The 26,786-nt window shown below is 41.8% G+C and overlaps 1 protein-coding gene across 2 annotated transcripts in view; it reads right to left on the minus strand.

Moving 5' to 3' along the window:
• The window catches only part of IGF1R (insulin like growth factor 1 receptor), a 217,310-nt gene that overhangs the window by 188,704 nt on the left and 1,820 nt on the right, over positions 1–26,786 (minus strand). For both annotated transcript variants that reach the window (XM_073568776.1, XM_073568775.1), the window contains exon 2: positions 4,708–5,259. In XM_073568776.1, the coding sequence (XP_073424877.1) occupies positions 4,708–5,259 (552 nt within the window). The remainder of the gene's footprint in view (positions 1–4,707; positions 5,260–26,786) is intronic.

Raw genomic sequence — 26,786 nt, forward strand, 5'->3', positions numbered from 1 at the left:
CCCACAGCACTGGTCACTACTGAGCATGGACATAAAGTGCAGCACAGAGTCTTCTCTGCCAAAAACCCAGATCTTTAGATCAGGAACAGAACAGACATCATTTATAGCACATCCTGCACAATTCATTATATACTTTAGGAGTCGGTCCATTTTATGCCGACTCCACAGCCCTAATTCACACGTGTCAGAGTTTACATGGATTTTGGACATTTCATGTAAAAAATTAGAGACAAGTTAAATAATTTACATCGCATGCAGGTACCACGAGTACTTTGTTGCAGATATTCAGAAAAATACACAGTGGAAAAAGCTTGTAAATTCATGCAGTAGATGCTCGCTCTGTGGGTAAAGCCAGTGTGAAATGACAGGATGCTTACCCCTCCACCACACCGAGCTTCTCGGAGGGAGACTTGGGAGTAGGGCAAAGACTGACATACCATTGGTGCAACCTGGGCAGCTGCACAGGGGCCAGAGAGATAAGGGGGCCACCTCCACAGTAGAGCCCATGTATTGCCCCTGCACAGAGGCCCTTACATCTTTGTGTGACAGTGGAGTAGGGGGATCTCAGGAGTGAAACTTTCTTTGGGGGCTCCCACATAGCAATTTTTTACCATCATCCACCCAGCAAGTCTTCTTTACCTTTGTGTAACCAGGGTTGTGCCATCCTTCCCAGGCATCTGCCTCATTGCTACTGTCATTTCACCACTAATGGTCATAGATTGAGCATTTCCATCTCACATCTGAGATTTGCAGTGCCCCAATATCACTCATTGCTCAAGGCGCAATAAAATTCACACTGTAAAATCCCCAATACCTTCAGAAATTCATAAGCACTCCTGGAAGTAAATCCCCCAATACACGAAGCTATTCCACATTTTATTAATGACATATTGCAAAATTGTTGTTCCTATAGGTTAATATCTTGACAAGAATGAACCTATGGTAGGGTAATTATTGGGCTATGTTCCCAATGGTTTGGCGTGCCAGGTACACCCAGTTGATCCAGCCCCATACACAGACGGTCTTCAGGATATTAGCTTGTATGTATGCCAGATTATCACACAAACATAACATGAAGTCAATGACGGGCGGCAGACCGTGATATTTACACAGCAGATCATTCATGTCCAGTGACATCTGCCATCACTGCCTTAAGTTGCCAAAAACACAACTAGCACCCAACGCAATGGGGAAGATTAAACAGGAATACCAGTTCCAAAATATTAATGTACCCATGTAGTAAATGACTCACAACAATATGAAAAACAAGGAGAAACTGAGTCAAAATATACTAAAAAAAAGTAAAGATTTATTAAATTTTACAAAAAAAATGACAAAAATACATAAATATTAGATTTGTATGGGTACAATATGGTTTGATCCATAGGTGACTAAAAAGGCCGGAGAATTGGTCAGGAAAAAAGTGACAATATGCGAGCAACAAGTGATTTATCCAATATAAAGATTCACACTAGACACCTATATCAGCGGATACTCTAAAGTTCAGTTACTGCTCTGTGCTAATAATAATAAATAGGAAAACAATCCAATGAATGACATTATGCACTCACAAATGTACAAGGACGTCCGTCTCGGTCATTAGGAGGGGTGATATCAAACGCCTCCTTTCCCAAAAAGAATGCAGGTGGATGACCAATTCTCCGGGCTTTTTATTCACCTATGTATCAAACCATATTGTACCCATACAAATCTAATATTTATGTATCTTTCTATAATTTTTTTAAACATTAATAAAAAAAAAAAAAAAAAAGTAAAGTTTTTAAGTACATTTTGACTTCTCCTTGTTTTGCAATGGGGAAAATGTAGCAACTTGAAGAGGTTCTCTCACAGCAACACAAAAAAGCAACACTTGGGGCATTTGAGAAGTGCTGCATTTTAATGCCAAAAGATGCATCAGATCCGCTGGAGAAGAGCGCAACCAGAGACCTACAACCTGCAGCATTTTAGCATTTCTTCATCACATGCTGTAGACACTGACGCGACTTGCAGATTGTTGGTGGTCCGGGTTCTAATATCCCCACTAATCGCTACAAAGACTGTTCAGAAGCCCTCCACTCCTGCCAGGCCATGCACAGAACACAGTCTATGAGCCGCTGTACCGCTCTGTGCACACACGTGTAGGACCCCAGCACCTCTGCCGCCAGCGATCAGTCATGGACTCAGACACGAGACCCCCACCCATGTGCAAAGCTGCAGCATACAGCAAATCAGAAAATGTGTTAGTCTGGGAACACTACGATTGCACAGAATTTGTTGAATATTTCTTAGAAGAATAAAATAAAAATTTCACCGCTGTGTGTCCCTAGCTGTTAGGTTGCCATCAATGCTGTTTGGACACTGACCATGTACAGGTGCACACCGTACTGACAAGGGTAAAGCCAACACTCACTTGTCAAATTTATTCGTATATGTCCAACAGGAAAAACATTAGAGAAATCCCAAGACACCTTGAAGGGGAGGAATAACACCGACATCTCGAGCAGGTTACACCTCACTATAGTAACAATAAATAAACCCGAGCAACACTAGAGCATGAAAGTCATCATTGTGCAGACAGAAGGCGGCACACCAATAATACAGCTCCTGATCCCCGGACTCTGGGTTCATTTCAAGAAACTAAACTATACGCAGCCCCCACAATTGTGGCTTATTTTCAAAAAAAGGAGACCAGGAAGTTCAGGGATGATGAGACGGAGCAGATATGGGGGAGCCCCCTCCCTTCCGGGTGGCTAATTAAATATTTCCCTGCAGCCACAATAAAAAAAAAAAATAGATAAAATAAAAAAAGATTCTAAGAAACGTTTGGCAAAGGAACACACTGTTTTAAGAGCAGAGATAGAGGAGGGAGAAAATTCATTCATTGCTAATATACTGCACAATTTAATCAACAACAAATGCTGGCAGCGGAGACAGAAAACTGACTAATCAGCCACTGGCTGCAGGTCCTGGAAGAGCTTCCCGTGTCTGGGAGGCGCCTGATCTCTGCCATGCTTTCCGCAACATACACTTTATTAGCGTTGGATCCCAGCAGATATGGAAAAAGAAAAAACGCTTAGAAGTGTAAACAGCAGAGGAGCAGCGCCATTCACATCCGCCCCGCTGCATCATCATGGAGGTAGACCGCCAGACAGCAGGACTAGGAGGGAAGGGAATGGCGCTAGTCACACCTACAGTGGTACAGAAAGCCGCAGCAGCAATACGCTGCAGGATGGGAACTTAAAGGGGCTGTCCACTGCTTTATTAAGTTAACCTTAATCGGCTCAGGAGCGTAAAAGAAAGCCCATAAACCCTACACCTGCCTAACGTAATGACGCCGCTCCTTCAGTCTCCAGCATTGTAATCTGTTCTGGAATATGTGGGAGGAGCGTCACGTGAGCGATGCAGCCAATCAGCAGCTCCAGATAGGCTGTAGTCTTTACATTCCATCTTCACAAGAAGAGAGCGCTTTCTTCCGGTTTGGACAGAATGTGAAAACTGCAGAATAGTGGCTGCTGATTGGCTGCAGCAGTCACATGACATTCCCACTGGATGATGATGCCTGGAGACAAAGAACCAAATGGGAAGGAGCTGCACCATTATGGCAGGTTAGTTTCCATTTGTCTTACACCATGCTGGGCCCATTGGAGTTTACTTTTAATACATCATCATTGCCAAAATCACACGTAGTTTTTGATGAAATTTTTGCATCAAAGTAGACCCAGGAAGAAGGACACATCCCCATCCTTTTATATTTCCGATTGCTTTTGAATCCATTTCTGGCTTTGACATCAAAAACTGCAGCAAAGGGAAACTAAACAGCAGCGTATAAAGTCCAGTGCAGGTGTGATGTGAAATCCACGCTTTACCTGCTGTCCGGTCATGGATTTTACCCTATACGCTGTAAAGGGAGAAATCTGCAGTGAAAATCCACAGCACAAAATTACACAGTGTGGAGTTATAATCTGCACCGCAGGTCAATTATTCCACTGATTTACTCTAATGTGGAACATTTAATAAAGCGGCCTCCACTTTGCCAAAATAAGCGGTGTTCTTTTGCACCCAGAATACTTAAAACATATCAACCTCAAGTGAATACGGGCTTAACAGTGACCCTGCTGGCCCAGGATTCCCTATGTAAGCAAAAGAAGAGCCCGTTAGAGGTGATAATTGGCATGTAGAGCATGTGTGTCACTGGTAGAGGTCACCGGTGCAAGGAGAGGAGGTTATAATTGAGCTGCACTCTGATTCTTTCCAATCAGGGAGGCAGAACAGAGCAGTTGTGTCTGATCACTAATCATGCCCACTTTTTAGTCAATTGATGTTCCTCTCAGATTGCGAATGCGATAACCAGGACGTCAATCAGCTGGAGAGCAGGGGGCATGGGCTGGAGAGCAGGGGGCATGGGCTTCTCTGGTGTGATCAGCCCCGATGACTGGAAAGAAGCAGACCAAGTACGATCATAACATCGCGTCCTCATTTCACCCATGACGGCTACCGGAGACAGATATGCCATGGCTCTGACTTATTACCTCTAATATGCCCTGCTTTCGTCCACGTAAGGAATCTGAACTTGACAGGTTTCCTTTTAAACATACAGGAAAAAACATTCCCGTAAAAGCATTAGTAACCACAATCCACAAGTCTTCTGACGATTGCCAAGGGACAATACAACAGGTAAATGAGATAGTTCAAGTTTCTACTTCTTACCTTTCTGGCAATGATCTGCTGACCAGCAGCGGTGCGTGTAGTCATTGTTAATGGTCGTCTTCGTACAAAGTGACCTATCTTCCATGACCCCAGGACACATGTCGCCACACTCCTTTGGTGGCTTATTACCGACAATATAGTTGTTGTAGACTGCCTCCAGAACCAGCGACCAATCCACTGTAGAAAGGTAACACAAGTCTGAGTTCTTTTCAATCCGTATAGCACCACGAGTAATGTTCCTCAGGTTGTAAAGTCCAATCTCCTTCAGGTCTGTCATCTCAAAAATGACTATGGCGTAGTTATACAAGAGCTTGCGACCACGAATGACTGTCAGATTTGGAAAGAGGTCACTCAGGCTTTCCAGGCCAGAAACACGGAAAAGCAAAAGATAGTCCGTAATAACAGTAAGCTTGGGGAACCGCATGTTTCGGAAATCCTCAGCCTTGCCATTAGAGATGAGCAGAATCTGGAGGTAGCCTTCAATCACAACACAGTCTTCTAACTGCTTCATCTCCTGGACGTCATTACGGATGTCCACGCCATTACTGCAAACTGACGAGAGAAAGGAGAGAAGGTTAGAAGCTCTGACACAAGATTTATATTAACTTACATTTCACAGCAACCAATCCTTAAAAACAAGTTTAGGATCCCTATTACGTGGTTTTGGGTGACAGTAAAAGAATAACAGCTCATTCACTTAGCGTATTAATGCACTCTAATGCCATGTTCACACAAAGCGATCAAGCTGCGCTCTTTTACAGCAATTTTCTGAAATCGCTGTTTGAACACAGCAATTTTACAGCAATTTAGAAAATATCGCAGCAAAGAACAAAAAAAAGAAAAGTAGCACAATTGCATTGAGTGAACACTGTCTAAGCAGGAGTTCAGACACGGCAAATTTGCAAATACGGTCCGGATTTGCAAGAGCCAATCTACAGCAGATTACGTGTGGCGGGGGACACCATCCACATAGTAAAATAATTCAGGGGGCATGCTACGGATACTGAAATCGGTAGAACGTTCATTACGGTACAAAAACGCAACAGATTTTCACCCCACTGATTTATAGAGGTAAAATTTGAGGTCTATTTACACCACATTCCAGATCTGTACGAAGATCCAGTGCACACATAGCATAATAATGAGACCCTTTCAGTAGCTGCAGCATGTTAAACTGGCCACATCATGATAAAAAGTGACTGCAGAACTGAATAAAACATTTTTTAATATGTCACCTCTGAGGCGGAGATATTGTCTTGTAAAGTTTAGGTTATAATTTATGATAACCCTAAAGGGGTGTTACTACAGATTCTGTTCTGGGGGCCGCGACTTCTTCCCCTGCAGGATGTTAACCAATCTTAAGCTGGAGTCACACACAGCGACTCACCAGCAATCCCGACAACGATATCATCGTGTCAGGATCGCTGGTGAGTCGCTATGTGATCGCTGGTGAGCTGTCACACAGACAGCTTCAAATCCCTCCAACGGTTTTCTATGGGGTTGATATCTGGAGACTGATCCTCCTCACTGGTGTGCTTGGTGTTTGCTATAAGAGATTTTTAAAGAACCAACATATTTTTAAAGTTGTCCAATAAAGCTTTATAAAATTGCAGCCGCCTCCGTCTCAAGTTGGATCAATTTTTTTTTCCTCTTGCTCCTAATTGATGTGGATGCTCACCACAGTCCGTGCTGGGCGTTGGCAGGCTTGGGGATTGCATTGCAGATGGGTAAGCTGACTACACTTTCTTTACTTATATCTGGAGACTGGTTAGGCCACTCCAGGACCTTCATGCTGAAAGACCCAACCACGTTTCATCTTCAATGCCCTTGCTGATGGAAGGAGGTTTGCACTCAAAATCTCTAAATACATGGCCCCATTCATTTACAGTGGGGCAAAAAAGTATTTAGTCAGTCAGCAATAGTGCAAGTTCCACCACTTAAAAAGATGAGAGGCGTCTGTAATTTACATCATAGGTAGACCTCAACTATGGGAGACAAACTGAGAAAAAAAAAAATCCAGAAAATCACATTGTCTGTTTTTTTTTTTTCATTTTATTTGCATATTATGGTGGAAAATAAGTATTTGGTCAGAAACAAAATTTAATCTCAATACTTTGTGATATATCCTTTGTTGGCAATGACAGAGGTCAAACGTTTTCTGTAAGTCTTCACAAGGTTGCCACACACTGTTGTTGGCCCATTCCTCCATGCAGATCTCCTCTAGAGCAGTGATGTTTTTGGCTTTTCGCTTGGCAACACGGACTTTCAACTCCCTCCAAAGGTTTTCTATAGGGTTGAGATCTGGAGACTGGCTAGGCCACTCCAGGACCTTGAAATGCTTCTTACGAAGCCACTCCTTCGTTGCCCTGGCGGTGTGCTTTGGATCATTGTCATGTTGAAAGACCCAGCCACGTTTCATATTCAATGCCCTTGCTGATGGAAGGAGGTTTGCACTCAAAATCTCACGATACATGGCCCCATTCATTCTTTCATGTACCCGGATCAGTTGTCCTGGCCCCTTTGCAGAGAAACAGCCCCAAAGCATGATGTTTCCACCACCATGCTTTAGAGTAGGTATGGTGTTTGATGGATGCAACTCAGTATTCTTTTTCCTCCAAACACGACAAGTTGTGTTTCTACCAAACAGTTCCAGTTTGGTTTCATCAGACCATAGGACATTCTCCCAAAACTCCTCTGGATCATCCAAATGCTCTCTAGCAAACTTCAGATGGGCCCGGACATGTACAGGCTTAAGCAGTGGGACACGTCTGGCACTGCAGGATCTGAGTCCATGGTGGCATAGTGTGTTACTTATGGTAGGCCTTGTTACATTGGTCCCAGCTCTCTGCAGTTCATTCACTAGGTCCCCCCGCGTGGTTCTGGGATTTTTGCTCACCGTTCTTGTGATCATTCTGACCCCACGGGGTGGGATTTTGCGTGGAGCACCAGATCGAGGGAGATTATCAGTGGTCTTGTATGTCTTCCATTTTCTAATTATTGCTCCCACAGTTGATTTCTTCACTCCAAGCTGGTTGGCTATTGCAGATTCAGTCTTCCCAGCCTGGTGCAGGGCTACAATTTTGTTTCTGGTGTCCTTTGACAGCTCTTTGGTCTTCACCATAGTGGAGTTTGGAGTCAGACTGTTTGAGGGTGTGCACAGGTGTCTTTTTATACTGATAACAAGTTTAAACAGGTGCCATTACTACAGGTAATGAGTGGAGGAAAGAGGAGACTCTTAAAGAAGAAGTTTCAGGTCTGTGAGAGCCAGAAATCTTGATTGCTTGTTTCTGACCAAATACTTATTTTCCACCATAATATGCAAATAAAATGAAAAAAAAACAGACAATGTGATTTTCTGGATTTTTTTTTCTCAGTTTGTCTCCCATAGTTGAGGTCTACCTATGATGTAAATTACAGACGCCTCTCATCTTTTTAAGTGGTGGAACTTGCACTATTGCTGACTGACTAAATACTTTTTTGCCCCACTGTATGTACATGGATCAATAGTCCTGGTCTCTTTGCAGAGAAACTGTCTCAAAGCATGATGTTGCCACCCCATGCTTCACAGTAGGTATGGTGTTCACTGGAACATGCAACTCAGCATTCTGTCTCCTCCAAACACGAGTTTTGTTTCTGCCAAACAGTTCTACTTTGGTTTCATCAGACCGTATGATATTTTCCCAATACTCTTCTGGATAATTCAAATGCTCTCTAGCAAACTTCAGACGGCCCAGATATGTACTGGCTTAGCAGGGGGACACATCAGGATCCGAGTCCAAGGCGGTGTAGTGTGTTACTGATGGTAGCCTTTGTTACGGTGGTCTCAGCTCTATGCAGGTCATTCACTAGGTCCCCCCGTGTGGTTCTGCGATTTTTGCTCACCGTTCTTGTCATCATTTTGACCCCACGGGGTGAGATCTTTGCGTGGAGCCCCAGATCAGTGGAGATAATCAGTGGTCTTGTATGTCTTCCATTTTCTGATCATTGCTCCCACAGTTGACTTCATCACACCAAGCTGCTTGCCTGTTGCAGATTCAGTCTTGCCAGCCTGGTGCAGGGCTACAATTTTGTTTCTGGTGTCCTTTGACAGCTCTTTGGTCTTCACCATAGTGGAGTTTGAAGTGTGACTGCTTGAGGATGTGGACACTGGACAGGTGCCTTTTATAATGATTACCTGCAGTAATGGCACCTGTTTGAACTTGTAATGAGTGGGGGACAGAGGAGCCTCTTAAAGAAAAAGTTACAGGTATGTGAGAGCCAGAAATCTTGCATGTTTTTAGGTGACCAAATCCTTATTTTCCACCATAATTTGAAAAATAAATCTTGCCAAATTAGACAAGGTGATTTTCTGGGTTTGTTTTCTTATTTTAACTCTCATAGTTGTGGACTACCTATGATGTCAATTACAGGCCTCTCATCTTTTTGCACAATTGGTGGCTGACTAAATACTTTTTTTCCCCCACTGTAAATAAGACCATGGCTATTCAAACACAGCTGAGTTAGCCCAAACTTGGTAACACAAAACAGCCATCGTTCAGATCAACCAGTTTTAGTTGCAGTTTGCTGTACAGAGATATTCTGACTCGTCTCTCTCCAGCTCCAACACAACCCACGCTGCTCAGCTTCCCCCAGCTGTCTGACCAGTGAACACTTGGCAGTGTTCTAGTCATAGCTATTCAGGTACCTCTAATCAGAACCTGTGGTGCTAGGCTTCAACCCTATCCTACCCAACTTTACTAAAAAAAAATATATATATTTATATTTACAAGCCATACAGTCATATTTATCTGATAGGAATAATAAGGGGTATGTTGACAGAGGACATAACTTGAGTGGGAAATATTTTTGGATTATGCCATGTTACACGTGGATTTATCTCAGATGTTGCTGAGAATTTGCTGCAGATTTCACACTCTATGGCCCAACATGCCCTCGCACACAACGAAAGGGAAAGTGTATATTACAAATTCATTTTATTAAAGATACAAAAATTGATAAAAGGATGCCTCATGTCAAGCCAAGACTGAGAGAAAAAAAAACAAAAAAAAAAACAAGACTACCACTGGTGGCCGAAATTTTTGCCCTAACTAAAACCTAAATGGTTCCACCATGCATAAGTAATGTTTTAATAATGCACCCAAATTGCATTATGTCACGGGGACATCACATGACAGCACAGATCATATCCGGATTGGCCCGTAGGCTTTTTCAATAGACATCCAGGCTTTCTTACCATACACGCCCTCGGAAGAAAAATCGTCGAAAAGCACGTAGAGATGGGAGACACGGCAAATCCCTGGCTTACCACTGAGGTTAAATGACTATCCTGCACCTTTTTCTATTTGGTCCCTCTTGTTGCTGCTAGTTCCAGTTACTATTCAGTTTTCATGCACTGAGGCACTTTATGACCAATTGGTCTGCTTTATTCACTTGGACAGAGATTGACATTTTTACACTGATCTCTATACTTTTCTTTGCCTCTAGTGTGTATATATTATATTTTTTATATATCATGAATATAAAGAAAAGGCACTCTGCTATTATCAATTGCCATTTATTTGTTACAAATATATATAGCCAGTTTTTGGGTGCACTATTAAAACATAACATGTGTGGAACCAATTAGATTTTATTTAGGGCAAAAATCTTGGTGACCAGTGGTAGGCTCTTTTTGCCTAGGTCTTGGCTTGACATGAGGCATCCTTTTATTAATTTTTGTATTTGTATGTTTAATAAAATTAATTTGTAATGCACTCCTTTTCCCTTTCGTTGTGTGCGAGGGCATGTTGTGATACGGAGTGTGACCTTGGATATAAAGGTTATTTATGGACTTGTATGTTTGCAGATTTCACACGCTGTATAAGGGTACGCTGGCGTACTAATCAAGCTTTTCAAGCAGAAGACACATCAGGAAAAAGCTGGTCTTTTCTGCCCTTTTTATTTCTATGTGTAACAGAGAGCATGACGCATTTAAAGGCAGCTCAAAGACAATTTATAACTAGTTACCGACATCCCAGTGTGCATGTTCATTCCTTTTAGCGTTTTACAAAACGCAAAAAAAAAAAGAAACGTTGTGTGCACATACTTTAACAAAGGGTTTGGCAAAAATCAGCAGCATGTTGACATGAGCGGATGACTTATGCAGTATGTGGAGGAGATACCGCCTAGAAGAAGTTTGGCAGTCGCAGAACCAAATTGATTTGCTGAATCAAAACAAGTCCTCAGTGGCTGCAAAGTGGCTAAAAGAAAGGCCGATATTGTTCCCGTTGGCAGGGAAGGTGTTAATACAATGCATTAGCACAACACACATAGGGGCAGCCTACCAACTTCCTACAAAAACACACTTTTTCCCTGCATGGTTTACAAAAGCAGCTTTATCCAGATTGCTTGCACTCCCGGCAGACAGTGTGGATTACACAACTGCTAGCTTTTTTTGTGCCCCTAGGTGATTTTTTTTTTCCTCTCGCTAAACGCAGCCGCTTTAAATTCTCCAATTTGGTTCCTGGTGATTGGTATCGCGGAGAACAATAACATTTTGTATTCAGGTACAATAGATTCCCCTCTTATCGGAATCCGCACATCACAGCTTGTGCAGCCAATGAGACATTTTCAAGAATAAAAAAAACACAAATCCACAAATTCTTGAAATATCCGGGATTTAGAAGAAAATTACAGTGAAAAGTATATGGGGGAATAAAGACGATCCTGTAGTAGAAGACCAGATCTTTCAGCCCACCCAGTGTTAACTTAAAACCCCCCTAGTATGTGTTTACCAGACATGAGCGATGGTGAACCCCATTTTTATAAGTCAGTCAGCCCTAAATGACTGCTCAAAACAAGCTCAGGCAATCTGAGCACCCCAAGGCTAAGTTCACACAAGCCGTTTCTGCCACGTTTTTATGCAAACTTTCAGCTGTTTTTTACAGTACCAGCAAAGTCTATGAGATTTCAAAAATCTCTTGCACGCAACTTGATTTTTTTGTTATCAGGATTGTGTGCTTTACCTGTTTTTTTTCCACAATGGAGCATGTCACTTTTTAAAATTTTTTACCCATTGAAATGAATGGTGATAAACAAAAAACGCAGGCATCGCGTTTTGCTGCCTTTTTGTGCCAAAACCTGATTCTAATAGGACTTTTTTCACTAAACTTTGCAGCATGCACAAGAGTCAAATCCAGCATGCCGAAACTGCAGCAGAAAAACGTAAGGAAAACAAGCATTTTTTTACTGCAGCTTCTTCCTGCCAAGAGATCAGGTTTTGCTGCAGGGAAAAAGAAAGAAAAAAAAAAAAAAAAGCCTAGTGTGAATTTACCCCAAGTATGGCCGATCAGGTCCGTGCATCTTCCCACCTCTCTGTTCTCAACAGCTTTGGCTTTCAATTAGGAAAATGAAGATAGCTGGAAAACATGCATCTTGTACGGACCTGCTCGACCATTCCAAGGGTGCACCTGTGCTTGGTTTGAACAGTCATTTTGTGTTAACAGCCTCGCTTTAAAAATATTGTAGGGGACGAAAATCACCTGTGTTAATTGTAGCCAAATGAATGGCCATTTGGTAAACAGGTGCGGACACCCTAATCCATCATGCTCTGGTCAAAACTCCTAACACTGACTGCAGTTTACCATGCTACACATAAACGGACAACGTGAGCTCATATACGTAGGAGGCGTTGGGCATCTTCGGCTCTGCTTGTGCCAGAACCGGCACCTACAAGGAAATTCTATGCATTTCTTACAAAACATGGTGTCTCCACAACGTGACAACGTATCTGCTTTCAAAAAGCACAACAGCCTGAGGACCTTGGATGATTTGGTTATTTTAGAATGTCATTTGTTTATCAAAAGAGTGAAATTTGGTTTCACAATTAATGATTAAATGTACAATAAGCCCATTCCATCAACTATTTTTATCATCGACCTGAAGCTTCGTATTCTAGCCAGGCGACTGATATATCAGGTCAGTAAATAATGAACTGTAGATATGAAACTCCTGATGTGGAGACAGTATATCCCTTGTACATACACCCAGTAATGGGCGATTGTTATCAGCACTGACAGACTGGGATATGGAGGAGCGCAGATTTCCACTTCTAGGAGTTCAGAGAAAACAAGGCTCGCATCCCGGCTCTCCTGCTCTGGCATCCACTGCTTTCAAAGGAGCAACTGGAGTGGGTGGCATATTATGACAGATAAACCTTTCCTCGGCTGTGATAATAATATTTAAGCTCTTTTCTGATAGTAGCTGTCGGGATGTACGGAGGCAGACAGGAAATTACAGCCATTTGCACACAGAAAACACCTGTCTACCTTCCTTCATGATACCTGGCTGCCAGATGAGACGCAAGTCATTGAGGGGGGGAATCAAACATGGGCAGACCGAGGAGGGAGAGCAGCCCACCCGTCTGTGACCCATCTGCATCTGGAGACCACTGAGGACTGCCATTAACATCTCAGATCTCAGCGGCATTGCTGGAGCAGTAAGGGAAGGCTGACGTTTCACCAACACGCTGTGGTCGCCCTGCACAGGTCAACAAGTTTCCAAAGTGTCCACATATACCAAAACTCCATTAATAACAAACTTACATAGGGATCTCAGTTCAAGACCCACTCCAAGAAACTCTGCGCACACATACCCTTAAGCCCACTATACATATTAGATAGCTGTAGGCCAAACGAGGTTTTGGCCGATCATTCAACCAGCAACTATATTGGTCGGCTCTGCCATATACAGGAGCGCTCGCTTGCTTATGATTGACAGTCCAAAATGAGACATTCCCGATTGCCATCTTCTCTGACAATCAGCTGGCTGGGTTCCCCATACACATTAGCGGGTTTGTCTGACATACATGTATGGGGGCCTTTAGACTGACCCAGAACAACTTGAATGATCCTATATAAGGTTTATTGACTCCATCAGACCCAATATACCAGACACATGCATATAATAAAAGGTGATTGAAGAAATTGACAAGTAATGGGACCAATAACAACAAGCAGGATCATCATGCTTCATAGAAAGGAAATTACATCTATATATAATCACACATATTACAAACTAGCCCCTATACCAACATTCTAGATTCCCACGTCGCTGTATGAGGCCTCGGGGATAACTTGTTGATCTCTGGAGGTTTGGCCACTCGGACTCTAATTTCAAGTTAGGGACTCTGAGACCTCAAGAGCGGAGGCCTCATCCAATGGGACTGTGGGAGAAAGACTAGTACAGCTCTCTGCTCTATGTGGCAGTCCCATAGGCAAGGAATGAAGTCAAGGCTGAGCACGCACACCTCTGCTCCATTAAAGACCTAGCAGTCAGACCTCCACACATCAGTAAGTTTTCCCATATCCTACAACTCGGGGATACCTTACTTTGTGAGCGCAGAGGATGGGAGGATATAACTAATGGAAAACATTTTTTGCAACTGTAACAATAGATCATACCATAATGAAAAAAAAAAACTCAAGTGTTGTGGAATATGTTGGCGCTATAGAAATAAATTGTTAAAAAAAAAAAAAAAAAAAAAACAACTTTGACCTGTACTTTCTATATACTGTACGTATCACGTACCAAAAACTTCCCACCTCGTTATCATTACTTTTGATTGTATTTTCCAGCAATTGGATAAGAAGCTACTACTTAGGGAGAATCAAAAAGGTTAAATTTCCTACTACAATCATTATGATTTTTCCCATAGGAAATATTAGCAAAATAAATTGCCATGCTCACATACCAGGAGATATTTTCCCATGACTGAAGAGCGCTGTGTTTTTTATTATGTGCCATGCCTTTAACAACACATCACATCCGTAACCACATTAGAAGTTGTATGTGAAATATGATGGCGTCCCAGCCTGGACTCACTAAAAATAAACGGGCTCATGGCGTGTACGCCCCATGTGACACGTATGTGTATACAGCACGTCAGATACAACTGGAGTAAATAAAGGACTCTGCTGTTGGCAGTCGCCGCACTCCTACAGAATGGCGGAGGGCGACCTCAGACTGAAGTCACCGGAAGTTCTGCCCATTCTTTCCTTTGGCTTCTTCAATGGCAGCTTTAATGAGGAGCGGCCAATCAGATTGCAGCCATAACAAATCCAAAGTTCAGTCTACGAATGAGGATGGGGGTGGTCAGTACAGTCCTTTCTTCCAGACCATGTCAGGAATGACAAGAATTCCAGGATTTTGCATTATTTTCTGAGTGGGGGGGGGGGGGGGGGGAGGAAGAGGATGGCAGAGGAAATAACCCTTTGGCTTCATGGCTTTCTATTGAAAAGCACTTTGTCATTGTCAAATCACCCAATTCAGAACAATCAAATGTTAGCAAATCGGAAGTACGGAGACAATACTGGCATCTGCCCCAAGGAATCCCATGTAAATCACTAAATACATCAACGTGGCTAAAAAAGAAAAATCAGAACACAATAAAAACTGAGCTAAAATGAAATTGCATATGGCACGTGTATCAGCTACATCCTGGTGATAGTAATAGGTATCTTATTTACAAATATTTTTCTTTGATTTACATATTTTAGTCACTTGTTTGGATGGTTTCCCAATCAAGATTCTGCCCTACCCAACCAAAAAAAAAAAAGCAAAAAAAAACACTGCACAGCTTGGCAACGTTATTGACCAAACTCAAAGTTGTTTGGCAAAGCAATATTTCAGAGGTTCTCCCTATATATCACCACTGGCCACAATGTAGAAGAAAGTTAAAAATAAAAAAAGTCACACCTAGTACAAGAAAAGTGTTCCTACGGCTATGATCATGATGCCTGGACAGGACGCAGGTCTCCAGACCCAAAGCAATAACCTTCCAGGCATGTATAAGGCTGTCCGAGCTTGTGCCACAAAAACCGCAGCCGGACAGTGGCCATCAGATGTGTGAAACCAACCTCCTGTAAGGTGCGATGGGGGCAGGTAAAACAATCCAGAAAACCGTGGTCCTATATAATCTGCGACCATATCATCCAAGAAACAATGATCAAAAGAAAAGGAGTTCTGATACCAAGACAGTTTTTACGGCCAGCAGAATTTGTGATGTTCTCAAACGAGACCCCAGGTCTCTGTATAATGCCATTTAATTTACCTGAGAATAAAAGACATTTTTTTGTTTTGCAGAATATACAGACATCGCTCATCAATACACTAGCAGCTTACAGTAGTATTTGTGTGCGTGCCCAACAAGCACGGCGGCATCATTTTGCTGCCGAGGCTCCGCTGTGTAACAGCTGGCACCATTTCTTCCACGAGCCATATTTTATGGTCTTCTAGCAGGCGAGTTTATTACGGATCATTGTTGCTATATGTAATGCACTATACAAACCTGAAATGTATTGATTTCCATGTCACATTTAGAAGAATAGATGCAAATTTACTGTCAGTTGTTATAAAGTGCCTGCAGGAAATACACATGAGCCTGCCAAGTCCCTGGTGGTCCCGTAGATCCTCCTCCTCGTTAAGCTTTAGTGTATGTGAGTGGTAGAGTACTTACATTGAGAGCACATGGTGGACTAACGTGAATAGGGACAACCTCTAATGTGCTGCAGTGTTGGTGCAATATCATCGACAGGTAATAGCAAAAAGATGGGAGTGTGCAAAAGGACACCTTCTTAAGGTGATCACACACCTTCAAAAACCTTGATCAGTCCATAAATATTCCTCCCCATATAGGCCAGTTTTTGTAAACTGTGTCCTCATTGGGCAAAGGGGAAAATGCAGCTGTCAGACACCCCTGGCAGTGCCTTATTTCTCTTCACAACAGTATAGGGAATGCTGAAATTCAACATGGCCTCTCCTTGCCGTTGGGTTGGCCGAGCTTAGGCTTATGAACATAGTCATCTTCAGGCTGGAGGTCAGTACATCAACTAAATAACAAACCATAACACATCACTGAGTCAAATTGGTTTTTGGACTGGTTGTACTCACTCACACGGTACTGGTTACGCCATTAGAACCAGCCTTATAATAGTAGAATATTATTTGGATTGCCCTTCTCATAATGTGCCCTGATAATTGTACAAGCTCATATCTGGGGTTCCCTATTGTGGGAAAACCCACTAACACAAACCTAGAAATTATGATAAAAGTAAAGAAGGGATAATTCTGCCCCCATCGGTTCAGGAATATGTAGCAAATGCCGTGCACAGTCCTGAACAGAACCCGCAGAGAACATAAGGGATAATTCCCAGCTGCTTTGTAGCACTATCAATTTCATAGAATGGTAGAGTTGGAAGGGACCTCCTGGGTCATCGTGTCCAACCCCCTGCTCAAAGCAGGATTCACTAAACCATCTCAGACAGATGTCTGTCCAGCCTCTGTTTGAAGACTTCTATTGAAGGAGAACTCACCACCTCTCGTGGCAGCCTGTTCCACTCATTGATCACCCTATTTTTGTGAATGGCTGACAGGGAAGGCAAATCAAAGATGCTATGGTACTTAATTAACATCTTTCTATCAACAGGGCAGAAAGGGGTGAAGCTCCTGCTGCAGTCAGGTATCCAACAGCCACTGTGGAGGGAACATGACTGATCCCCAGGACACAGAAAACACTTCTGTATACATTGCTAAGTTTTATCTGTTGTTACACAAGACAAATCTGAAAAAAATAAATAAATAAATAAAGAGCTTAAGACCAGGGATGTACAGCAACAGAGCAATTGGCCCGGAAAATGCAAATCTGTTCGATTTTCCCTCGTATGAATTTGTCCCCAAATACAGCAATGCAAGTCAAAAAAATAAACTTGCGACTTATGAGCAATTTGGTCGTTTACACACAAAATACTTCTGGCAACGTCACATTGCCATCACGATAAATACAGTTGTGGCCAAAAGTATTGACACCCCTGCAATTCTGTCAGATAATACTCAGTTTCTTCCTGAAAATGATTGCAAACACAAATTCTTTGGTATTATTATCTTCATTTAATTTGTCTTAAATGAATAAAAACAAAAAAGAGAATGAAGCAAAGAGCAAAATATTGATCATTTCACAAAAAACTCCAAAAATGGGCCAGACAAAAGTATTGGCACCCTCAACCTAATACTTGGTTGCACAACCTTTAGCCTAAATAACTGCGACCAACCGCTTCCGGTAACCATCAATGAGTCTCTTACAATGCTCTGCTGGAATTTTAGACCATTCTTCTTTGGCAAACTACTCCAGGTCCCTGATATTAGAAGGGTGCCTTCTCCAAACTGCCATTTTTAGATCTCTCCACAGGTGTTCTATGGGATTCTGGTCTGGACTCATTGCTGGCCACCTTAGAAGTCTCCAGTGCTTTCTCTCAAACCATTTTCTAGTGCTTTTTGAAGTGTGTTTTGGGTCATTGTCCTGCTGGAAGACCCATGACCTCTGAGGGAGACCCAGCTTTCTCACACTGGGCCCTTCATTATGCTGCAAAATTTGTTGGTAGTCTTCTGACTTCATAATGCCATGCACATGGTCAAGCAGTCCAGTGCCAGAGGCAGCAAAGCAACCCCAAAACATCAGGGAACCTCCGCCATGTTTGACTGTAGGGACCGTGTTCTTTTCTTCTCCTGTAAACTCTATGTTGATGCCTTTGCCCAAAAAGCTCTACTTTTGTCTCATCTGACCAGAGAACATTCTTCCAAAACGTTTTAGGCTTTTTCAGGTAATTTTTGGCAAACTCCAGCCTGGCTTTTTTATGTCTCGGGGTAAGAAGTGGGGTCTTCCTGGGTCTCCTACCATACAGTCCCTTTCCATTCAAATGCCGACGGATAGTACGGGTTGACACTGTGGTACCCTCAGACTGCAGAGCAGCTTGAACTTACTTGGATGCTGGTCGAGGTTCTTTATCCAACATCCGCACAATCTTGCGTTGAAATCTCTTGTCAATTTTTCTTTTCCGTCCACAACTAGGGAGGTTAGCCACAGTGCCATGGGCTTTAAACTTCTTGATGACACTGCACACGGTAGACACAGGAACATTCTGGTCTTTGGAGATGGACTTGTAGCCTTGAGATTGCTCATGCTTCCTCACAATTTGGTTTCTCAAGTCCTCAGACAGTTCTTTGGTCTTCTTTCTTTTCTCCATGCTCAATGTGGTACACACAAGGACACAGGACAGAGGTTCAGTCAACTCTAATCCATGTCAACTGGCTGCAAGTGTGATTTAGTTATTGCCAACACCTGTTAGGTGCCACAGGTAAGTTACAGGTGCTGTTAATTACACAAATTAGAGAAGCATCACATGATTTTTCGAACAGTGCCAATACTTTTGTCCACCCTCTTTTTTATGTTTGGTGTGGAATTATATCCAATTTGGCTTTAGGACAATTCTTTTTGTGTTTTTTCATTTAAGACAAATTAAATGAAGATAATACCAAAGAATGTGTTTGCAATCATTTTCAGGAAGAAACTGAGTATTATCTGACAGAATTGCAGGGGTGTCAATACTCTTGGCCACAACTGTACATTACTGATCACTTTTACACATACAACATATATTTCAAACATGGACACATCTCCAAGATGGCACAGCTTGAGTTCGTCGTACTGCATAAAATGTCAGAGTTAGTTTTCCCTCAAATCAGATATATGATTATGACTGAACATGTAAGTAGTCGTCCTTGCATAATCACTACATTTCAGTAGAAATCTCCCTGCGCCCTGCTGCGAGAGAAGCATTACTGGCTTCTCTTTAGGAAAAGTTTCCCAAGCAAAACAATAGCAAGGCTAATATCTTTAGAAAATCAGCAGAAGTCATTTTAGGGCAAGCCTTCTTCTTACTAGGAGACTCCCAGCATCAGACTTGTAGAAATAACATTACACTTAAATGATGTCAATAATGCAGCACAACCCAGCAGTACATGTGGCCAGACAACGGCGGCTACGACAGGGCAGCCAGCCAAAAAAACCTGCTTCAAGAAGAACTGAAGAGTGTCACTGGCCACCTCACTGGAGAGAAGCTGAGGGACAGTAAAATGCTGTATAGATGTGCAGGTCTAGTCCTCCAATATCTCAAAAGCCAACACACCCTTTTCCATTTTTTTTTTTTTTTTTAGAAAACGGTTTGTCATAAGAGGTTCCTTGCTACAGAAGCACACATTTAATTCCAGATTAGGATCCAATAAAATCCATTTAAACCTTTTAAATATTTTTATGCAGCTTCAAAAACCGTAGATCCATAAGAAGATCTTTACACAACACTGCAGATGAGGTCTGCACTCCACGAGCACTGCAGAGCACAGCTGGCTCCACGCACAGACTGGAGTCTGGGAGGAATCTGGGACTGTGTGGAAGACGTTACAGTAGAAATATTCCTCCATTCGAGGCAACTTCCTCTGCAAGGTGGCGAGGGCACGAGCAGGACACTAACCACCTTCCTGGCAACCAGGCTAAGGATCCTTTTAATTGGGGGGGAATAAAAAATAGGATAGACGTTCCTTATTAGGGTCACGTGAGGTTCATTTTAGTCTGTGTTTAAGGGAATTCATTGAGAAACACGTGGCGCTACAAAGGCAGATACAACCAAGATTAACCTCCTAGTCCGTCTGCTGCAGCTAAAGCATCACAGCAGAAGCATTTCCTATTCTCATCCATTTTTGTGGATCCGAGTTGACCATTCAAGTCTATAGGGATAGATCCAAATCTCTTGTAAGATGGAGGTAAAACAGGTGACACACAGGAGAAAAAAAAAAAAAAAAAAAACCTGCGTTCAAGCAATGTAAAAACTGATATAAGTGTGTGAATGCCGCCTAAGGTTACATATTGAGATCACTGTAGGATGGATGCAATATTCATTAAAGGGTCTTCACATACACATGCGGAAGTTCTCTCTCCCGACTGCACCACACACACACACGAGCCACTGCCAGACCGCTCTAGAGAATATAAAGGGAAGACTGGGCACCAAAACTGGTAATACCATGGACGCCAAACACTTAGGGTATGTGCACACGTTGTGGATTTGGCCCTGCGGATCCGCAGCAGTTTTCCATGTGGTGTACAGTACCATGTTATCCTATGAAAAGCCAAATCCGCTGTGCACATGCTGCAGAAAATTCCGCTCAGATTTGCCGCTTTCTATTTTCCGCAGCATGTCAATTCTTTGTGCGGAATCCGCAACGTTTTTACACCTCTTCCATTATAGGAATCCGCTGGTGTACAAACGCAGGTGAAATTCGCACAAAATCTGCAGAAAATCCACAGTAAATCTGCAGGTAAAACGAACGTCGTTTTACCTGCGGATTCAGCAAAATCCACGCGGGAAAATCCGAAGCCAAATCCACAACGTGTGCACATACCCTAAAGGTATACAAGAGCCTTAAAAGGGGTTCGATCACGTTTTAGACATTATACCAACTCCCCTCAATTTTTAACAGAAGTGGCGAACACCAGACAAATGCCGTGCTCGGCTATTCGCCAGCGCTGCCATTAAGAATTGGATGGAGCGGAGGTGACCATGACTGACCAGCACTCCATTCACATGGGACATGAGCCCTGGTGCTTGAGATCGGAAGAGACCCACAGTGATCAGGAAGTTATTCCCTTATCCTATGAACAGGGGATAACACCCAGACTTACCACAATCCCTTAAAGTTACATCATAGCAACATAAAAGAAAAAAAAAACTAATTTTTATAAACAAATTTGCCCATTTCTCCATTGTATGCCCACAAAAGTTAAGAAAAGATGCATCACAAAGCTGCTATCATCCACACATACGCTACAGGTTTTGGAAGTTTTAAGATGTGGAGAATAAAAAGCCACCGATTAGCTTTATAATGTTTCATTGCTCCGCTGGTAAATAATTGTCCCAACAGCAGATGAAGAAAACAAGGATCAGGGGTGCTGAATTGTAACATGATGATCATCCTCTTTCCACTGGGGAATTACATCACATATATTTTTATTTTACCAAGTAAACATATACTGATGAATTTTGTTAGCATAAGATCTTATTTGCTGTTCAGGGATTTTTTTATTGCAATGTTTATGTACACGATACTCTACGGCAGCCTCCTTGCCTAATCTGATAATTTAAGGGAAATGCTTTACAACACTTACAAGAACCATAGAAAATAATGGTCTGAAGATATTAATTGAATTCTATGAGAGATTTCCACTTATAATTCAATTCCTACATCGAGGAGCGGATCCAGCCTTAGCTGTGACTGTAATCCAGCCTGTGAGATCAGATGGATAGCTAAAAGTGGTCTGTATGTGCAGAACGGGGGCTGTCAGCTTCTGGCGAAGTTTAGAAGTCAATATTAAAAGATCCTGATAATGTGTAATATTAAGTATACTTTTCAGAATAAACAAATTAAAGAAAAATAAACAGCAAAAGTTCGTAAAAAATAAGCAGAACAAAAACTGGAGCCAGATCTATAGCTCATCAATTTGATGACATTCACTTCAATCAATAAATGCGCTTTTTTCCCTTCTTTTTTTAACACAAACCAGATAATGGCATCAGACAGGAGGGGCTGAGGGGTCAAGTAACAACACTATACATAGTAGTCTTCAAGCCTAAATTGGAGGCAAGACTGGAAAGTAGCGTCCTCTATTTGGGAAGATATGCTGGGACTGTCGGTACCATAACTGGTTGAAAGCAGGGCAAGTGCGTGAATAAAAATTATGCAAACTTAATACACCACATTTTTCCATTTCATTATACCGTTTCTCTTTTGTATGAAGATTTATGCATACGCCTTAGGTTTTTAGACATAAATTTCCCACATTTCCCTTTCATTTTCAAACCTCCCTCACAAGTGAGCTAGGGAAATTTGAGGGAAAACTCCCCAACTCTGGTAATTTAGAATAATCTATACCTAATTACAAAGGATTTAATAGTTTTCCTTTAAATGCTAAATCAAACAGCATAATAAAAAAATTAAAAAAAAAAAAAAAAAATCAAACAAGCATTCTAGCAGTCCAAAAACCTCAAAACAAATGGAAATTCGATCAGAACAAAAGTTTAGAAAAAGGTTTCTAACATGCAGCGGACATGAAAATATTTACAGATTCTATACGAATGATTGATAACCGAACCCTTCAATTAGGTGTGACTGACAATGGAGAAATGATTTGCTACAATAAAATGGAAATCTTTATCATGGAATATGTAAATAGAAAAAAAAAATAAATAGCACAGTTTAAAATATATGAAGATGTCTAAGAAAAGTTTTTTTCCCCCTCTTTCGACAACTGTACATTTTATTTTGTTGTCAACCGTAAGTCTGGTTTTGTTCACTTTTTTATAGTTACATTCGTATTCATAATTTACAAATTCCTTCACAAGCACAATGTTTGAGTCTTTAATCACCATCTCATTCCATACAAAGCTTTACAATCTTTTCCGTACCAACACTACATCGGACACTGTAAAAATCACGTATTAGGACTCTCATGCTAACACACACATACGTCACTGCAATATTTTTTTACCCCATACAGACATTAAGAAATTTCACGCTTTTCTCTGAAGGACAGACTTTAGACAGAGGAAATATTACTACGTACATATATTTAAGCAGAAAGATTCATTAAGGCATTATGAAAACTTTACTTGAAATTCTGTACTGTACTGGACTGTACTAAAAAGTATAATTTTATATAAAAAAATTTAATGAAAAAAAAGCTGACAAAAAAATACAAATTTACTTTGAGCTAGATTATCAACTAGATTATGCACAATCCAGCCATAACTTTGCTTTTGTTTCTTTTTATCATAAGCTTCACAAAATTTAGTTTCATAAAACTTGCAGAAAAATCTAAACAGAAATATGATAAAATAAAAAATAAACAGTAATTACTGATGTAAAAGGGCGAGACCATATTACTAACATTGTTTTACCTTAACACAAACTATTTAAAAGAACCATCATCTGTAACTGTGATACAAGTCAACTAGGGATACAAGACATTCTCAACTTCAACGTCATCCTGCAAGAATTTTACCTGTAAAAATTAGAACCTACCACATAAGATGGAAAAGCCAAGACTAACAATGGATCTTCCATATATCGGATGAAAGAACATCAGAGCTCACATTACGGATATGCCTCGGATACAACATAAATTAGATAACAGAGAGCACAATTAATGATTACCAGCCACCAACTTTACAGTGGTTTCCCTCTAATAATGAGGGGCTCCATGCAACATCCGGCACAAAACAGGGGGTGACCACAATGTATCGTCATAAGACTTTAAAAGCAAAGCTGTTTCCCACTAAACATATCTCCACAAATACCTATATAAAGGCTGAAGTATTTATAATGTTTACAAGCCAACACATGCCTAACGTAATGAAAAGAGAAAGTATAAGGAAATATTTACTATATACTCTGGGGAAAGCTGGAGGAGACAGAGAAGTTCGCGTTTCTCAGCGATATCCCTCATTCTCACAGGCGTTTTACCGCTACAGCTTACATAGCAGATCGTATGAGAGATTACTACTAGAAGCCAACATCAGCACAATAGGAAGTCTTAAAAAAAAAAAAAAAATTCACAATTACCAATCTCTGCAAAAGTATTAGGTAATATTAGGTACAAGTTTAAAAAAAAAAAAAAAGATTTGCGTTAAAAAAAAAAATAAGTAAAACAGAATATATATATATATATATATATATATATATATATATATATATATATATACACATACATACACACACACACTTTTTTTCTTATTTTGCCTATTTACAAAGCAGTAAATTAAACTTTTTTTATGTAAAACTGGTATTAATGTCTTTAGACCAGCTTCCATTATCCTTTTCTTTTACTCTGATAGCCCTGGATAAATTGCATAATTTTATTGTGCCATTAGACACAGTGAATACACAGAATATTTATTGCTACTTTGACATTTCTCCCTACCTGTTGAGTCTATGAATTGTATGAAAACACTATAAAATAAAGCGATGGTTCCTAATAAAGGCCATCCCCAGTGTACTGTTCTATAAAACAATGGCGTGCTCTGCCTGTTCCCGCTCATCCACCTCCTATACAGAATAAGTCAAAGCTTGTAAACAAGGAGGTAGTAAGTGCGTAGCACAGGGTAAGCCAGGACCACCAGTCACACGCCACTCCCCCCTATGATGAAAGCATCAGGTCTCAAACACAAAGGATCTTTATAAATCAAACCAAGGAGGCACCAGAGTAAACCCCTTCCTGCAGATACATGAGACATTAATGGACAGAACAGAGTAACCCCAAATCACTCACAAAAAAACTATTTCAACATTTGGAATTTATTTTTGGCTCGTCCTAAGATTTCCTTTATTTTGGGGACAATCGACGTCTTATGCGACCCCACAAACAAAGCCTGGTCTGTGGATCTACACAGGGATGCCTCGTTTCTTACACAACGAAAAATAAAGTCTAGAAGAAAGAAAAAACAATTAACCCCACAGCTGCCACGCAATCAACGGTCCGGAAATACCCGGGTAGCATTTCTAGGCATCTATGAAGAGTAAACATGGGAAAGCAACCATATCAGTATAATCCCCAGACACAAGGCTGAAACCAGCACGCTGGCGCTCGGTCACAGTTAATCCAGGACTACTGTATATAGTAGGGGCCTGTCTTTCACCCTCCCTGACAAATAATAGCGCAGCCATTGTATACAGTGGCGACTTCTGTTCCATGTTGACAGAGCACTTGATGAGTGTAGTAATACAGTGACTATGAATGGAGGCACAGCAGGGACACTGTACACTCCATCACATCCAGCTAGAAGTAGAAGGACAATCTAAAACTCATTCCAAAAGGGGGTTAATGTGTCCTTGGTCCAGAGGCTGACACTCCACGTGTTAAAGAACCACACAGTTCAAGGCGCTATAGAATATACATCTGCACGGCATGCAACCCCTGAGGAAGCCGTGTCAAGGATACGCCAGCAGAACATTCAGACCCCTTATAACTGAGGGTTTCTTACTGAATCCTTGCATTACTACACTGCGTTGTGTGATGGTGGACCTTAGATTTTTCTTATTATTTGTACGCCGTGATAAAAGGCACTTTACGCTGTTTAGTACTTTGTTGCACTAGGCAGGGGGTAGTTCTGGCCACTAATGGAGAGTTTTCCAGTTTTGCAAGGATCACACCGGTGTTTTCCACTACTAGGACAACTCCTCATTCCCAAGGCTTGGCCCCGATAAAACAAAAAAAAAAGCTTAAACTCCCCTCTCAAGCCGTTGTCGGCACTCGCAGGCCCGGTGTTTTTAGCCATTCGTGTTCGCGCACAAGCCTTAACAGAACTGGGTTTCGCATGATACCAGTGGCAGCACCATTATTCCCAGAGATCTCTACTATGGAAACTCACAGAAAAGCTCTCCCACCCCCCGCATTTACAGGATTCCATTATGGACTTGTATATTGAACAGCACAGACCGGTCTTGTATGACAGACCCCAATGCAATCTGACCGTTCCCACCGACTTATGAAAGGCATGACGAGCTCTGTCAAGGTTTCAGGACTAATGGAGGCAAAAGCCAAGGAAACCGGCGGCAGTGTGAACAGGGGCCTCGTGTGCTCCACAGGCAAGTGGTCAACCAGACTGGGAACTGGAGCCAACGTAACGCAGCAGACAGCACCCATATAATGCATCAGGGCTAAGAAAGGAGTCCGGATACTGGAGCCTATACCAAGTAAATGACATACGGACGGTACATGATGGGTGTGGAAACCTAGGCAGGGCTCCGCGTACCACAACCTAAACAGCCAATAGATGAGTCCTGCCCACAATCTATAGGGGGACACGGCCACACTGTTCGTCCACAGAGACGAGGACAGGCAGACATCTTCCTAAACAGGCTGCAGTGCTGGTGACTGCATGCCCACCTAACGAGGGGTGCCCCAATGATCACCATGCCGGGTGGATCAGCGGGTAAATCTCCGAGGTACGGCCAACACACCATGGACTGACCACATGCTTTACTATCACATCCATTAACCCCATCATGCCCTCAATGGTGCCTCATAGATGTATACAGTCAACATAGAAGCTGCGACATCACCCACACATGACGGTCCCCATACTAGGGACCGGCGGTGGGACAGACATGTCTTCTACTTCACCGGCCACTTATCCGATACTACAAACAGGTAAACG

This window comes from Dendrobates tinctorius, unplaced genomic scaffold, assembly GCF_039654945.1.
Source record: "Dendrobates tinctorius isolate UK_male_01 unplaced genomic scaffold, ASM3965494v1 ptg000022l, whole genome shotgun sequence".
NCBI lineage: Eukaryota > Metazoa > Chordata > Amphibia > Anura > Dendrobatidae > Dendrobates > Dendrobates tinctorius.